This window comes from Melopsittacus undulatus, chromosome 18 (genome assembly GCF_012275295.1).
Source record: "Melopsittacus undulatus isolate bMelUnd1 chromosome 18, bMelUnd1.mat.Z, whole genome shotgun sequence".
Lineage (NCBI taxonomy): Eukaryota > Metazoa > Chordata > Aves > Psittaciformes > Psittaculidae > Melopsittacus > Melopsittacus undulatus.
The window spans coordinates 3,947,357-3,963,778 of record NC_047544.1 but is presented as its reverse complement, the minus strand read 5'-3'; the positions used below and the strand labels follow the sequence as shown (position 1 = coordinate 3,963,778).

General features: G+C 43.4%; 1 protein-coding gene across 1 annotated transcript in view; it reads right to left on the bottom strand.

Moving 5' to 3' along the window:
• Nucleotides 1-3,906: 3,906 nt before the first annotated feature.
• EBF2 (EBF transcription factor 2) overlaps nucleotides 3,907-16,422 on the bottom strand; it is a 105,335-nt gene continuing 92,819 nt past the window's right edge. Inside the window, 8 exon segments of the mRNA XM_005142606.2 lie at nucleotides 3,907-3,938; nucleotides 12,120-12,287; nucleotides 13,000-13,084; nucleotides 13,086-13,186; nucleotides 14,566-14,584; nucleotides 14,586-14,744; nucleotides 14,842-14,907; nucleotides 15,745-15,833. Coding sequence (XP_005142663.2) covers nucleotides 3,907-3,938; nucleotides 12,120-12,287; nucleotides 13,000-13,084; nucleotides 13,086-13,186; nucleotides 14,566-14,584; nucleotides 14,586-14,744; nucleotides 14,842-14,907; nucleotides 15,745-15,833 — 719 coding nt within the window.

Genomic DNA, 16,422 nt, shown 5'->3' with positions numbered 1-16,422 from the left:
CCCCTGTTCTTCTCTCCCCTCCCTTTTCACTGCTCCTCAAGTGCTGTTGCTATCAGCATTTCTGACCAATTCTGTCCATTGACCCTCACTAAAACCTTGTCTTGTGTAAGGTGGGTTTGAAGCTGTTGCTGATTTTAATGGTGGCAAGATCAGAGCTTTCACCTCCTCATTGCAGACCTGGTTACTGACTTACATTCAGAACTATGTGGCCACAGCCTGTGTCCATGATGGACTGAGTTTGAGAATACAGACAGGAATTAATGGGGATGAGTTTCCCCAAGTACACTATAGACCTCACAGAAGACCAACAAGAACATTGCCTAGCTCACCCATGTCCCCCTGGAAAAGGAGCTGCCACTAAAGCACCCCTGTTATTGCTGTAGCAGGACACAATGATGATCAAGGGTAAAGCCTCTGGAATGCTCTGAAATGAAGAGAATTCCCCTCGTTTACAGTACAAAAATTTTATTTCTTGTTGGGATAATTTCAAGTTTCCAGCAGAACATTTTCATTTTACAAACAAGAGGCTTCCATAGTAGGACCATTAGAAACAGTAACCCAAAAAAGCTCTTTACAAAAGCTCTGTGCATAGCAACTTCAGACCGTGGATAACTGACAAAGCAAAACCCCAACAGAAGCCCAGCCAACCCCAAACCAACCCCAAAACTATACAGGAGGGGGAAAATGAGGCCTTAATTTACAGAAGGGCAAGATGGTCTTTCAAAACCATGCATATTGGAGGTGTGCAAAGGAAGAGGGAGAATAAGAGGCGATACCAAGATCAATAATGAAACCAAACGTACTCTTGCAAAGGTAGGATGTAATTTGTAGTTACCTATTGCAACACTTATTTCTCTAGTGGCAAAAAGGAAAGCTGTTAGGAAAGAGGATGGATTTGCTTATTACACTTGAAGAAAACCCTTACACATTGGTTTTTACATTACTTTTCCTTCTTGTTGGGTGCTTTGCCACTGCTAAAGTCCTTCTTCCATGGCCAAGGATTTCTGATTGGAGTTATTTACACACAGTTTACTACCAGGAAGTTCTACACTCAGCTCAGGTACAGTGATTTCCATGCATGAGCCAAATCCATGTTCTAAATCACCCTGTGTTGAATGGTTTTCATTTGGCCTGGCTCAAACCAAAGCTCTTTCCCACACTTACACAGGCAGACAAAGTGGTTTCTCCTCCTGTACTCGACGTAGCTTTCTGGGGAGGTTTCCTCGTGTTTGGGTGCATGATTCCCCCACCTGAGCAGATTCCCCCCCCCCCCCCCCCCCCCCCCCCCAGATGCTTTGGAGCTGTTTGGGGTTTTCTGGTAGGTCAGAATGGGAGGGAGGGAGCTGAGACATCAGAAATGAGCCTGGTACATGAAGATGTTGTTTGCAAATCTGGGACTCAGAGTGGTGTTGACTGATATGGGAAGGTTCATTCCCACCTCTAATAATCCTTAACCTGTTTTTTTACCTGTGTGCATGCAGAACTCCAAACATGACCCTGGACATCCCATCCCACTCGGCCTGGCTGGCACATCAGCACCTAGGAATGCATGGAAAACTTCTCTTGGTGTTACGTCTTGCTGTGAATGGCAATGCCAGGTTAGCATGATGTGAGCTTGTAGCCACAGTTAACGGTGAGTGTCTTTATTTCACCTTCTCTGGTATGCAGGTGCTCTCAGTAGCCTGACTGTAAGGCCCTGACTAACTATATTCATGCTTCTTAAAAACACATTATTCCCACCACATCTCTGTTTGAAGTTGCTTGTAATTGGGGTTTTGCTGATAGGACAAACTGGGCCTTGAGTTTTAGAAGACAGAAACCCCCTCCACCTTTTAGAAACTACATTCAGTAGCACTGAAGAGGCACCTAATGAAGGACCTCACGGTGGGTCAGGATGACAAGGAGGGACCCATTTCCACTGTCTCCCCAGTCTGTGCCAAGTTCTGCTTAAGAAACACCCTGTACATCCTCACATGTTAAATACATTTCTCTCATGAGCTGAACCATGTCTCCATGGTGAAAATGGACTGAAGGGGCTGATGTCACACAGTGGCACAACACAGCCCTGCACCCAAGTCCTGTCCATGCCATGTTGGTGTGTGGATCCCATCCCACCCCCCAGCATCTTGTCACTTATCTCTGTGGCCAGATGTGAACCACAGGTCTAGAGAGGAGATTCCTACTCTACTGCTACACCAAGCAGGGTCCAAGCTCTCAACCTTGTCCCCCCTCTTCACCATCCCAGGTCCAGCACTGAACATTATTTCCCACGCATCAGGATCACCAGGAATACTATTTTACTTACCCATCGATAAAACTACTGGGCACATGGACAAGGACAGTTTCAGGGGCCATATATAAAGGGTTTATTTATTAACATAAAGATGTTACCATAGGAACAACTGTTCATGCAGGTAGGAATTGTGTGTCTTTTAGTGGGGTGGAAGTCGAGTGCCTGATTTTTTTTCCTTTAAAAACGTCTTTCCAACAACCAAATTCTCTCAATGGTCTCTGGTTTGGTCAGGTAACAAGTGATGGGTTTTTAACAGCCTTGTTCTCACCTTCCAATTTCAGGAGAGAAGGAGAACAAAACTGTTTCTTTTTACTCTAAAATGCATAAAAATTCAAAGCAATCGATTACTTCTATGAACTTCAATATATAAATGGAAAATACTTACCATTTGTAATGACTCAGGATAAAAGTGCATAAATTATTCCAATACATATTTACCCTTATAAATGCACCCTTAATATGGAGTATAACTGAACTTAAGGTGTTCTAACTACATGGAAGAACAGGATGTTGCAGAACCCTCTCCCTTATACATTGAATCTATAAAACACACTCAGTACCTCATGACAAATCTGATCCATCCAGATCCCTCTGGGCCATTCCTTTGCCAGGAGGGTCTTTGAGACTTAGCAGTTAATCTTAGTACCTGAATATCTGAATTGAAACCAAAACTGGAAGGGGGGGAAAAGGAGAAGGATGCAAATTCATACATGAACCAGCAACCTGGAGACCACAAGGGATGTGAAAGTTCCTGATGGTTTTGTTAATCAGAAGGAATTCTGTACATCCTTGCACATGGAGTCAGTCGGAGGGACCAGGGAGGAGCAATCGCAGCAGTATTAATATATCTCAACCTTATCACTACATTTTTGCATCATTTTTTCTTCATTGTACAACTGGAGGAAAAAAAATCCAAAAAAAGGGTTTAATTTCTACCTCTACATACAATAAGTTACAAGTTTATTTATTTAAATAATTGTAAAACATCTTACATTTTTTAAAGAGGTTAAACTATGAGCAAATACACACATACACCAAAGTTCCATCATTCACGGCAGTTTGTTCATCCTAGAAATCCTTTCATGCTGGTACCCTGTTTGGTTGAATTGTTTTTTTTCTGCATAAACTAAATCGATATCTGAAAGGCTCCGTAGAAAATAGAAACTTCAACTTTTTTCCCCTACAAAGTAAAACAAATTGTATCCAAAATATCAAACTTGACTCATTTTTGCCAATTTCTTTCTCCTTTTCATAGTTTACAAATCTCAGGAAGGTTTCACGGCTGTCAGGAAGGACTTTGCATTTCGGGTTCCATTCGGGCAACTGTTGCTCATCCCGGCTCGTGGCTGATGCTTCCTTCGCAATGGGTTAGGAGTTGACATGGTTGTGTCACAAATATGAAACAGGTAAAAGATGCAACTTCTGTCTTGTCCAGTCCATAAAAAATGTTCCTTTTTTGTTCTCTCCTGGGCCTGGCTTTCCCCCAAAAAAGAGCTTGTAGTGCTATTATTTTTAGTGGTCCATCACAATAAGTAGTTTTGTGCTGTAAAGGAAACATGAAAACAAAAAAGAGGAAAAAAGGGAAGAGGGAGAGGAGCAAACCTGCCTCTTCCTTACATCGGGGGAACGACAAGGCCAGTCATGGCTGAAAGAGAAAAGTACAAAGATGAAAGTCTGGTAAATTTGTAAGGAACAAGATACATTTGAGCCCTTCAACTGATGAATGGATACATCAGTTCAGCCCTCAGCAGGTCAGTTTCTGGAAATGCAAGCCCATTTTGGGGTGCTCATCTCCTGAGGGTCCTTGGAGATGGACACTGCTCAGAACTTCAGACTTCCCACTCCAAACCCTTCCTCAGGACTCGGCTCAGTTCTGGGTTTCACTTCCCACAAAGCCTGTGTGCAGAAGGGTTATGTCAGGAGGGAGGGAAGATGGGGAAGGAAGTGGGAATTGGCTCACATGCTGCTTATGGGGCCTCACCAGCGTCCCCATTTCTGGGACAATGATCAGAGCTGGGTTTGTTAAGCCCCTTTGCAGTGGAACTATCAGAGCAGCCTGTTTCTTGCTCTGGTCACCCCAGGCCTGACCCACTGCAGTTCTTCCCTGGCACATCCCCAGAACACTGGGCTTATGGAAATTATTTATTAGTCACTCTCTCTGCCCCTAATTGCAGCTGGATCCTTCATAACTGACACCAGCACCATTGGAATCTGCCTGGAACTGCTGCTGTTCCCAGAGGTTCTGAGGGGTAAGTGAAGTTTATATGTATTTATATAACAAATGAGTGAGTCATATTTTCAAAGGGGCCTTGATGCTGTGCAAGGGCCTAATCCTGCACAGATTTATGTTCACTGAAGTTTGTGGGATTATTCATGTGTTTAAAGCCCTGTCCTGTGGGAACTGATTTCACCCTTGTGTTTGTGGTGGTTAACAAAGCGCTTGGGGCAAGCTCCCCTGCTACCAGGACTCTGTCATTGGAGCTGTGCTTTCAAACAAGCAGGGCTGTGGGCTGGGATTTAACACAGTGGGAAAAGAAGTATTTCCATAGTTTGTGTGAGGAGGGCTGGAATCCTGGACAGTTCTGGCTGATCCCTGGAAGAGAAAGTGAAACCAAAGCACCTTCAGTCAAACACTGACTTGTGCTTGCTTAGCAATCTCCTATTGATCTTCAAACCTATTTCCAAGCAGGTCATTTACCTAACCCTAACTACAGGAGGTATCTGAATGCCTGCTTTATGCGGTGCATTAGAAGGAGAGAGATTTTCTGCTAACACCAAGGAGCCAGCTCCCCCCCCCCCAAACTAAACCATGACCCTAAGGGTAGTGTTTGGCCTGGCACTGGAGCCTTCTCCCTGTCTATTAACCACAAGCTTCTCTTTCTATCCTCTAGGAAAGAAAACTCCGTTTAAGTCTTGGATTGATGTCCTCATCTGGATTCCATGGGGCTGGAAGCAGAGGTAAGTGTCCCCCCACACACAGGTACCAATGTGTATCTGTGTGAGCTCTGCCTCATCTGCATCAGGCAAAATCATCCAGGTGAGCTCAAAGGCTTGAAACCTGTCTCTGGGGTAACCTGGCTGGTCCTGTCCCTATAGCAAACACAGGAGCAGCTCCAGAGTGGTGCCTGTGGCCACCTTCCCTTCTGGAACAGCCAGAGTCAGATTGTCTGTGGGCAATCAGATTGTCTGTGCAGGGGCAGCAGACCCTGGTACAGGGAACACGCATTAATTCCAGCCAGGCAGGGGCTGTTCCTGAGGGGAACATGCATTGGCACAAATGCTGTTTCTGATACTCTTGTTAACAGCATGATTTTCATTTCTTTTAAGCAAGGAAAAACCTCTGCCAGCAGATCTAAAGCAAAGATCAAGGCTGAGTTTGTGCCATGTCTCTTCAAAAGTAGCATTTTGGGAAGCTCTTTACAAGTAATGCAAGTCCACTTTTACTGTGTATTCTGTTCTGCAGCAGTCCTGGAGTCAAGCCAGTGATACAACAGCAGCGCTGCCTCTGCAAGCAGGAGAGTGTGTTACTACCCCTATAGGGGGTTCTGGTGACCCCTCTTTGCCTCCCTCCTCCTGAGCAAACAGCAGGTCCCTGCTTTCCTCTCCTTATTCTAGCTCTCCCAGCCCAAGTCGGTTTTCTCCCTGCAGGCTGTAAGTGCTCCGGAGCAGAGACACTGCTCAGAAGTTGTAGGGATGGAACCTGCCACTGGGCAAATGCAAGTAAAACTCCATCCTGACCCAGAAAGGACAAGCAAAGGGTAATTGTTTCACTGCCATTTCATCCTAAGGTTGCAACTTCGCCTCATTCTGTAACAAAGAACAAGGAGGGTGAGGAATATTGGCTGGAATTCTCACCTGGTTTTCCCCAGCTCATCTGAGCGGCTTTGCTCTGTGGTTCTCTCTCTTTACATACCCTCATCTGCCCATTTCCACCCCACCTCCACTCCCCGGTGGGGCTGCACTGTCAAAAGCCTATTCCCAGCCTGTATCGCTTTTTATTGAATGTTTGTGAGGTTTGGATTAAGGTCTTACACTGCTAGCAAAGCTGTAATTATTTTTGCCTGTATTACTATATATTGAATCGATGTAACTTTTCAATAAAGGTGGTTCAATGCAGGACACTCCCTGATGAGTTGGGAATATAGAAACCACAGTCATTATCCCAGAGGGTCTTTTTTTTCTCTTGGAGGGAAATGGAAAAAGAATTAGAGATGAGCCTTATTGTATTAACCTTGACAGCTTGCAATTATCAACTGAAACACTTCATTAAAATTGTCACAGGGTTGGAGAATTCTTTTATAAATAAATAATCCAACGTGGATAGCACCCAGATGCTCTGGTGATGGGCACCCTTAATGGCTGTAATTAATAACCATCACAGGCCTGGTGTTTACAAGTAGCCCCTAAAAGTGCTGCCTTCCTCTGTAGTGGAGAAGAACTCTGCAATTCAGAGCTGCTTGGTAAGCACTGGACACGTGTACACACATACACGTGCATGCACACGCTGATCTAATTCTTTGGTGCTTTGTTGGGGCCTAAATGCTGAGCTGGTTTAAAACTATGATTTCTAGGGGAAAAAGATGGGTGCTGAGCATTTGCAGTCATTGTCACATCAAAGCACTGCTTTCTCATTTGTTTTTTCCCTTTTGGCACTAGGTTTCCAGCAAACTCCAGTCTTAGAGTTCCACAGCTCTTCTGGTGAATGCTCCAGTGGTGCTACTCTGAGCATCTTAACTGAATGTTCCTACCCTGCAACACCAGGAACATCTCCACGTGTAAGCTGGCTGTACATAAGGAGAGGGTTGCACTTTGCAAGCCACCAAACCTCTACGCACAGACTCCACCATCCTGATGAATCCCAGCACTGTGACCACTAGAAAATGTGCATGCTTTAACTGTCAATATTAAGACCATTCACCTGTTTATTATCATCATTTATTATTAAGTAACTAAGGAACAGAAAATGATAAAGATTTCCAGAGGAAAACCCAGTGGCCTCCATGGAGCAGACACCCAGCAGTGGGCTCTGCTGAAGGGCACCATCACCCTTTATACTGGAATGAAAGTGAACTAAATTCCTGTGCAGGATGGTTCCAACTGAGACACTAAAATATAGTCAAAAGCTTTCAGTTTTTCCTAAAGAATTTATTTTTTTTCTCCAGGAAATTAACACTTTTTTTTGCATCAATGTTCTGTATCTGGATGGAAGACTGAAGATGGGCCCTCACCCACTCACTGTGTCCAACCACAAGCAGGTAAGATATTGATAACCAGCGGGTTTGTCTCTCTGAGATAACAAGCAGGTTAAGCCATATTTTATGTGAGATGTTTTTAAACAATCTAGATAAAACCATTGATAGCCCAGAGGTGGAGAAGTCAACCTGGTCTCACCTGTGGAGCTCTGTTGATGTAGTTACTTGCCTTACCATGCTGCTAAACTGCAGGCACTAAAGGCAGCCTCAGCAACCACTGTGATTTAGTTCAAGCTAATGAGGAACACCCTTAAAATCAAAATACGTGTTTGCAGTGTCACATGTGCATTAGTTTAATTACAAAGCACACAGGAATGTAAAGCCACTCTGCAATTAGCTGTTCCTCCAATTAGACTAGAAAGCAGCTAAGTTTTCACCTCCAAGATGTCAATAGTGAATCTTGCCCAATATCCTCCTTTTTCTGGGGGTTACACAGTCCTGACTATTTTCTTCCATTAAAAAAGGCAGATTTTTGGTTTTTCCTATTAAAAATGGAGCTCTTGTGTAGCTCAAATAGTTGTGTGACATATGAAGAGCTACTAAAATTAACATCCCATCAAATGAAAGATAAGTAATTAATAGTAACAGGAGATATTTTTGTTCAGTTAAGTGTTAGCAAGAAGACTTAAATAGTTCCTCAGGTTTTTATTTTGGAGCAGGCTGTGCTGCTTACATCTCTGCCAATAAACTGGGGAGAAAACTGTACTTGATCTTCCACTATATTGGATTTAATCAGATGGCAGATACATATTCCTCATATCTATTGACATCATGTACACAGCATTTGCTGCCTTTGGCATAATTAAATCATTGTCTTGGCTCTGGAATCATTCTGGTTCAGGCAGAAGCATATACTGCTTGAACATTCCTAGCATGGACGTGGCCCTGTTATTTTTACCTGGTTAGAATCTCTGGTAAGAGTTATTTTAAGAGTTAAGAGTGTGTTTATTTGAGTGGAGCTGAGTTTCAACAAAGAGCAGCAGGATCAGGCTCTGCACTGGAACCACTCAGCAACCATTGTGTTGTGTGAGCAAGCCAGGGCATGGGAATCCCACCCCTTTTCAGAGCAACTATTTCTCTCTTCACCTGTTTGCACAGTCTTTCAATGCAAGGAGAGTGGAACCCCCTGTGCTGTTGCCACCCCTAATGGGGCCAGGACAAGGTACTGGTAATTAGTTAAGGTCTTTAATATAAATACCTGTATCTCTTTAGGAAACAGTCCAGGTGTTTCTGAGGGTATCAGACTTCAATACCTTTGGATTGGCCAGGATCCTGACAGTTAATGGAACATCTGACCTTCTGGGGCTTGCCTGCTATTCCTTGTAACTGAGCTTGCATTTTTATGTTGAGATGTGCTGAGCTGGCCAAAGGGAATCTGGGCACGCAGCAGTCCATGCTGTTCCAGCAGTTTCCAATTTGCTTGCTTTTCCCATCAGCTGCCTTCCATCTGAGATGATTGGGCATTTGTGTACTTAGCGTGCCGTGTTGCATCACGTCACATCCTATCCAGTGCCTTTTCTAAACTGCCTTGACATATGACATGAAAAGAGCACACAAGTGTTGTGATCAGGATCACCTGCGCTCAATTTGGAGAGCATATCGAAGTGAGTGGTGTCCAGTATGGATTGCTGCTTGTTCTCTACCTATATAATGTCCTGTTACACTGTAGGAATGGATAGCAGATGGCAGGTGAGAGAGGTAAGCAGGAACACATGGCACAGGGGGTTATCTGAGGGTATCCCACATGTCTCAGCTGTGTTGTGCAGCCCAAAGCCAGTAGATAGGCAGGTTTCATGCTTAGCCAATACTCCTGAGCTACAGGATATTCCCTAGCAGCTGTCCTACTGTCTCCAGCAGCTTTGAAGCATCACCAAGACCTTCCTCCCAAAATGCATTTTTGGAAAAAGAACTTCCAGCAGTAAACTGCCTGGAATAACAGGAATGACAATCTGAGGATGAAGCTTGTACAGGTACAGCTACTTCTCTTAAAACCAGTTTTAACTCAGGCTTAAACACTTCTTGCTTAATGTATGTGGAAGTTATATATTGTTCTAATGTTTTCATTGCACCAGGATGTTGTAAGTGGGATGGAGACTCTATCAGCAGGAAGCTTTTGCCTCTGAACAAACACCGTAGCTAAATTATGTTGCAAACATTACACTGGGATAAAGAAATCCCCATTGCAGAGATTTTGCCCTCAATTCTGGAGGGTGGGGAGATGGAGGTAATATCAAACCACTTGTGCCTGGAATGCTTTGGGAAGGAGCCTGCATCTGCTTACTGCTTGCTCTGCACTTTTGCTATTCCATCTTCATCAGTATTTACTGATGCTGAAATCTGAGATATAAGTAAATAAATTACATTACCAGCTCGTCTATTCTTAGCTTACAGTACCGGGCAATGGCACAGCCGAGGGGATTAACAGCCTCCCATTGCTGCAGCCCAGTAAGTCCACTCAAGCAGCCTCTTTGGGACCCTCCTGTTGACTTTCTTGCCACATCTGTATGTCAGCACTGTGGGAACGTTAATTTGGATATCAGGCTGTGTGTATCTGGATCCTTTCCAACGCATGTGCTCCCCAGCTTGCATCCATTTAAATATTTCAGTTGGAAAGGAGAATTTGCATCTATGGCTGAAACTGTTCAATAGTTACAAAGAGCTGGCATGGCAAACGTGGGCAGACGGGATCTGTTCTGCAAAGCAACTGCTACCTTTGCTGGGAGTCATCTGTTGGTGCAGTCTGACAGGTCCTGGTGTGCTGTGTGTGCTGAAAACTTATTTAAAGAACAGCATATTATTGTATTTATGTATCAGGCTGGTGATGTACAGGAAGTATCCCACAAAGAAAGGGATATGGTTAATAACTTTGTATGGGTTTATCCATGTCCAAGTCTCTGCATCTGTATATGCCTAAGCTATTTCAGTGAATGAGCATAACCTTAACTGATCCATTAGTCTTGAACCCCTCAGGAGTGGACTTTTTGTCAGCAGAAATGCATGGATGTGAGGACAGGATTTTGAGGGTTGAGGTTTTATGTTAAACTTCAAAGTTCTATTTTTAAAATCATTTCTTGATTTCTAATCTATAGATTGGAGAAAATACGACGTAAACAGTAAGCACTCTAATACTTTACCTGTTTACAAAAGGACTAAAAGGAGATAAACCCTAAATGGAATCTTGAGCAACCGGGACAGATGTGGTAAGTTAAGGAAAAGTATTAACTTAAAAGTCAGTGGGGTTTTCAATCTGTGTTTATTTCTGTGTCCTTGACAGTGATTTTCTCACTGAAGTGATCTGGGGTTGGCACTGCCTTAGGTAACTTCATAACAGTGCGGCCTTCCCAGCACAGGAGTTAGGCAGGCCTAACATTAAAGCAGACTTAAATCTGTTCCAAACAGACTGATGTGACTTTAGATTAGAGCACTGTCCAAATGGCTTAGGCTAAACAAGCAAACTATTGTTAAGCTGATCTCCTTCCTAGGTAAATGTTTCACTAAATCAGACCAGGAAGTGATGATGACTCTTTAGGCACCAAAATTAATTTACCAAAACTAAACCCATACCTGAGCAGTTCAGATGAACAGCTACAACCGTTGGGCCAACAAAACTTACTATCCATAGAGTGAACAAAGTCACTTCAAATCCTTCTTTGTCATCTTTAAACAGTGGAAAAGAAATCCGATTTCCTATCATCATCTTTCCCGAAGAGGAAGAAGATCTCAGAGAAGCAGCTTCCTGCCACTGGGGCAGGGGAAGAAGCTGCCAATTCTGTAAGTTTGCTCTTAAAAGTGTAATTGTTTTTGTTCATCACACTTAGAGTTTCCTTATTGTATCAAATCATCACACTCTGTGCATCCCTGGGGCCCAGCTAAGGATTTATAACACACCCAAATCAACAGGTGCAGTTTGTGGGGCTCCTTTTGGAATTACCACTGGCTCTTGGCATGGCTGAAGTCCCAGAGTTGTGTTTTCTGGGCTATCTCTAGTGAAGACTGAAGGAGCCAGATGACTTCCCAGGCCCTATAAAGGCTGGTTTTTATGGAGACTTGGAGCATATTTAAGTGTCGCACACCCCCCCACAGCCTGTTAAAAGACATAATTTAGTACAGGTTTCCTTTCTTATCTTAATACTCACATTTGTTTTGCAGATCACCTTTAAAAAGGCTGTAAATGTACTATAGGGCTCAATTCCCGGTATGCGCCTAAACCTTGCAGCAGGTTTCGAGCCATGGGCTGTTACACACAGGGATGTGTGGTAACTCTGCAGGGCAGACACTCATTTTACAAGTCCCTGAAGCCTAAGGAGGAGAGGTTGTTCCTCACCAAAGAGCTGGTACTGGAAAACAACATAGGGCAAATCTTTCTTGGTCTAAATGAGTGTCTGTCCCCTGTTGTTTTAAAACCAAATAGACAAAGCTCAGAGCATTGCTTTAATCCAGTTGGATTGGGTCAGATTTCCACTATTCAGTCCTGTAATAGCCGTGTAATGGTATTCAGATGATTCCTGTGTTTACCCAGACTAACACTGTGTGCTTTACATGCACAAGCTGAATATTAATTGTACATTTCTTACCTCTAAACCCATTTCCATTGCCACTAGAGCAGGCAGGAGAAGGAGACCCTTGGGGTCTGATGACAGGAGCAAAGGCACTCTTCTGTTTGACAGCAGGGAAGACGGACGAGGAGAATGGAAGGATGGAAGAAGTGCTGGAGGAGCCAACTGTTGGACTTGAAGACATTACTGCAACAGAGAAAGGTGAATCCTTACCAGAAACACAGGCACAGAGGTTTGGTAAAACTGCTGAAGATGTCTCCCTTCTTTTTATCCATTCTACTTCTACAAGAAGATCTCAGTCTCACTGAGTAAATACAGGTAAATACATAATAGCTCAGTAAATAGCTGGTTAACTGTTCATTAGTTTATGTGTGTGTAATACACATTCTTGTCAGAGAAAAACCAAAGCATGAAAGGAACAGTGACTTGCTAATGGTAAAACTAGTAACTACAAGTGGAACAATACTAAATTCCATTGTTGTTATATTTCTGGTTATGACAGTAACACAGTTTCACAGGAAATTTAACCCACACTTCAGCTCTCGGATTGATAATGCAGTTTCTACACATATGAATTATTTTAGGGTGGCTCGGAGTAGCTTGTGCTAGAAGTGATGGCTACTTGCTTAATCTGAAGTAGGCTGCAAACTGTACCTTTTTTCTCATTGTGGCCTTTGCCACTTTGGAACCTGTATAAGGATAAAAAATGAAGGAAACACAAGCAGGATTCAGTATTCCTCATACCAAAAACCACCAGAGCCCAAATCAGAACCTTTCACAGAGGTTTCACTAACTCTTGAGTACTGCTCTTGAAAGACATCACTTGCTGCACTTCCCAATGTGGTAAATGAAGTTAAGCAGGAGCAAGAATCGAACACAAGACGAGCAAAGCACGTACAGCCATAGGGGGATCCTGTGGGAGAGCCGTTGATGAAGCCGGGTGAGCCGGGGACACCCAGGTTGGACATGGGGACGTTGCTGTAAGCCGTTCATGCTGTTGCTGGAAGTGCTGTAATTGGACTGTTGAGGCGTGGAACTGGAGGAGTAACCTCGGGGTGAGATGCTGCTTGTGTTGCGAATGTAACCTGGAAGAGAACACATTGCAGAACTTTCTCCTGTGTCTTTCCTGCTTAAGTAAGTGACTTAAATCCAGAATCACTAAAACATTTAAGGAAACACCATTAAATTCAGGGGGCTTTCTGCACATGCTCTCTTAAAACAAGGTGGGAAACTAACTTACCGCAGTGAACTGATGTGTATTTTTCTAATCACAGCTGATCTGAATAAAATCTGAAACCTGTTCTAAGCCCTGGAAGGCAGCGTGTGTGCTTCTCTTTCTGAGGTGGAATCCATCAGGGATGGGGATTTTCTATTGGTTTAGGGGGAGATTATACTTCTCAAATTATTAATGAATCACAAATAAAGCAAGTACATTAGTAAGGGGAAATTACAACCCAGACCTAGTTTGCAGATTAACTCTATATTTTATATTTATTATATACAGTATCCATAGATATTTGGGGAAAGAATAGACTAGATAAATAAAACCATTTTTTGCCTGTAAAAAAATCAGAGATATTTGAGAATCAAAATTTAGCCTCTTTTTCTCTCCAAAAGGAGCCCTGACCAACACCACAGCCATCAGCATTAAAGTACAAGGCTATTATTACAGCTGCAAATGGCCTTTTTTCATGGAAAAGCTTTCATTAGAAAGATGGAATCCAATACCTACTTTAAATGTGGTTACCATTTAGGTATCAAGCCAGGTGCTTTCTGCCCATTTATATTATGAAGTTCTAATTCAGGGCTGGTAAGACCTTATGAAGAGAAGCAGCAGAATTATCTATGTGATGACTTTTAACACAACATATGTAGTATTAACTTCCTCTGTCATGGTTTGACTGCTGGGGGTGTCAAACACTGCCCTGCTCCTGCAGTCAGCCACAGACTGGGTGTAACTGGAATCAAGTGCTAAAAGTCCAGGAGTCAGAAAACACCCAAGTTTGTGTTGCTCCCATGATGTGTTACTGCTAATTTAATTTCTTTTCCTAACTATCAATGATATTTATCACACAACATCTACAAGTTAACATTAAGGTAACAGCACCAAAGCAGCAGCCTAAAAAGACAAAAAGGGAATTTTCCACCTATTGCAGAGTTTTGCTGTCCTTCTACAAAAACAGTGACACAACAACAACAAAGCCATTGTGGGGAGCAGGGGGAGGACTGAGGTGAAGCTGGTATCAAAAACTACTCCAAACTTATTTCACACATAGCTGATGTGGTGCCTGGGAGCTGCGGCAGACAAAGCACCATCCAGAATGGCAGCACACCTCCATTTCTAATGCAAACAGTTCAAAGCCACCTTTGTGTCTGGAAGCTGTGCGTTGAGGAGCTCCTGTGGTAGCAGCTGTGGTTCAGTTTGTCCTGTTTAAATTAACACTGCACCAGTTGCATTGCTTACCTTGGTTGTTCCCATTGTGTTGATTCTGAAATGCTGACTCCTAACTGGCTGCCATAGGAGTTAATTCCCATCATACTGCTGTGAGCAGGGGAGCTGGACAGTGCAGGGATCTGGGCAGGATTCCGTGGCACGCTGTAGAGAGCCTCTGCAATGTCTGCAGCTCGTTTCAGGATGATGTCCTGCGGGATGAGATCAGAAACACGCATGGAGAAGAGCTCTCGTGTTGATACCAAACCTGACCATGGACCACTCCCCCTGCCCAGGACTCATCCTGACCTGGTTGTTGTGTGGCGTTCCATACAGTGCTTCAACTAGATCAGCAGCTCGTTTCAACAGCATTTCCTGGAGAATGAGAAGATGCAAAACATTGATATTTTAACAGAAAAGGATTTCAATGCAATAAAACCTTGGGATTGAAGTGGCTGCTGTTTGTGTGTGTTCATCCTGAAAAAATGGGTCCCTTCAAGACCATTATTTGCCCCTTATCTGACAAACTGAACCCTCTGCAGTATCTCAAACCTGATACCAACATCGCAGTGCATGAGATGCGCTGGCCCCCGTGCTCCTGCTCATCGGGAGCTCTCCGTAGTCCTGAACCTGCCCTCAGCTCCGGAAAGTGAAAGAACTTCCCGACCTACCCACGTGAAACAGGAACTGTTTCCGTCTCAGTTTCAATGGATATACTTTTGCACAGACACATAAAAGCTGATTAATCCCCACGTCCATTTCTAAGTAACAACAACCAAACAAAGCACTTTAGCTAGCAGGTATCTTATGTTACCTCTGGTTACAGGGAAAAAATGACACAGTATAATACCTGAATACAACAGTCTTTCATCATGCAATTGCATCATGCATTGGTACTTTTAGTACTGCACTAAAACCAAGGAATACAGTCATTAATGCCATACACTGTGCTATGGATAACTGCAAAGGACAATGGACATGACCTGGGAAGATAATCTGCATTGGATGCTCATTTTATCTGCACAGTGTTTGAGCTCTAACATATAAAACTTACTGGCAGCTGTGGGTTCCACACAATCACATTCTTGTTTGGAGCTGGTGAACATTAACTTACGTGCAGATGTAACAGTCATTTAAGACACAATTTTGTTTCTTTTATAAGAGTTAAAGAACATATTTAGTGGGCTCAGTAAAAGCTTAAAGCTCTTTTACCTTAGCTAGTCTTTCGGGGTCCCCAGGATGTCTTGGGATGACCTTCTGCAGTCTTTGGAAACCATAATCTATGGTAGGTTCATTTAAAGCTGAAAAGGAAACAGGAAAAAACCACATTATATTATCTATATTTATCTGTATCTTTGTCTATGTTTCATTACCTAAGGCAAGTTTCACAGCTTCTCTCCAGAAAACCTCTCCTTGCCTGGGTCCCTGGGAGGTGTCATTGCCTCCTGCTCAGGTGAGTCCTGAGCACTGTGTGTGCTGATGGCATCTCCTGCAGCATCCCCAGCACCTCGCAGGGAAGCTGCCTCGGACACCAGGAGGATGGAGCTACCCAGTGAGACGGCCAATGACACTGGTCCAGATTCTGTTTATCTGTGCCTGTCTCTGGTATAACACCACGAAGGTAAAAGGTCACATTCCCCACTGAGAGACATCTTCTATTTACTTTCTATTAAATAATTATGGCATGGCATGAAGTTTAAATATTACAGGAGATAATCAAGTGGGAATTGAGCAGAGAAAATCCAGACCTGAGAATTTAGTCTTGGCTATACTTAGAATGTCTTTGCTCTCCACTGGGAGCCATTCTGGTTTGCTTAAGGAGTTTAATAATACACATTTCAACTGCCACAGAATCTACAGAAGGGGCTTTTTTGGGAGGTGGGGGTTTCT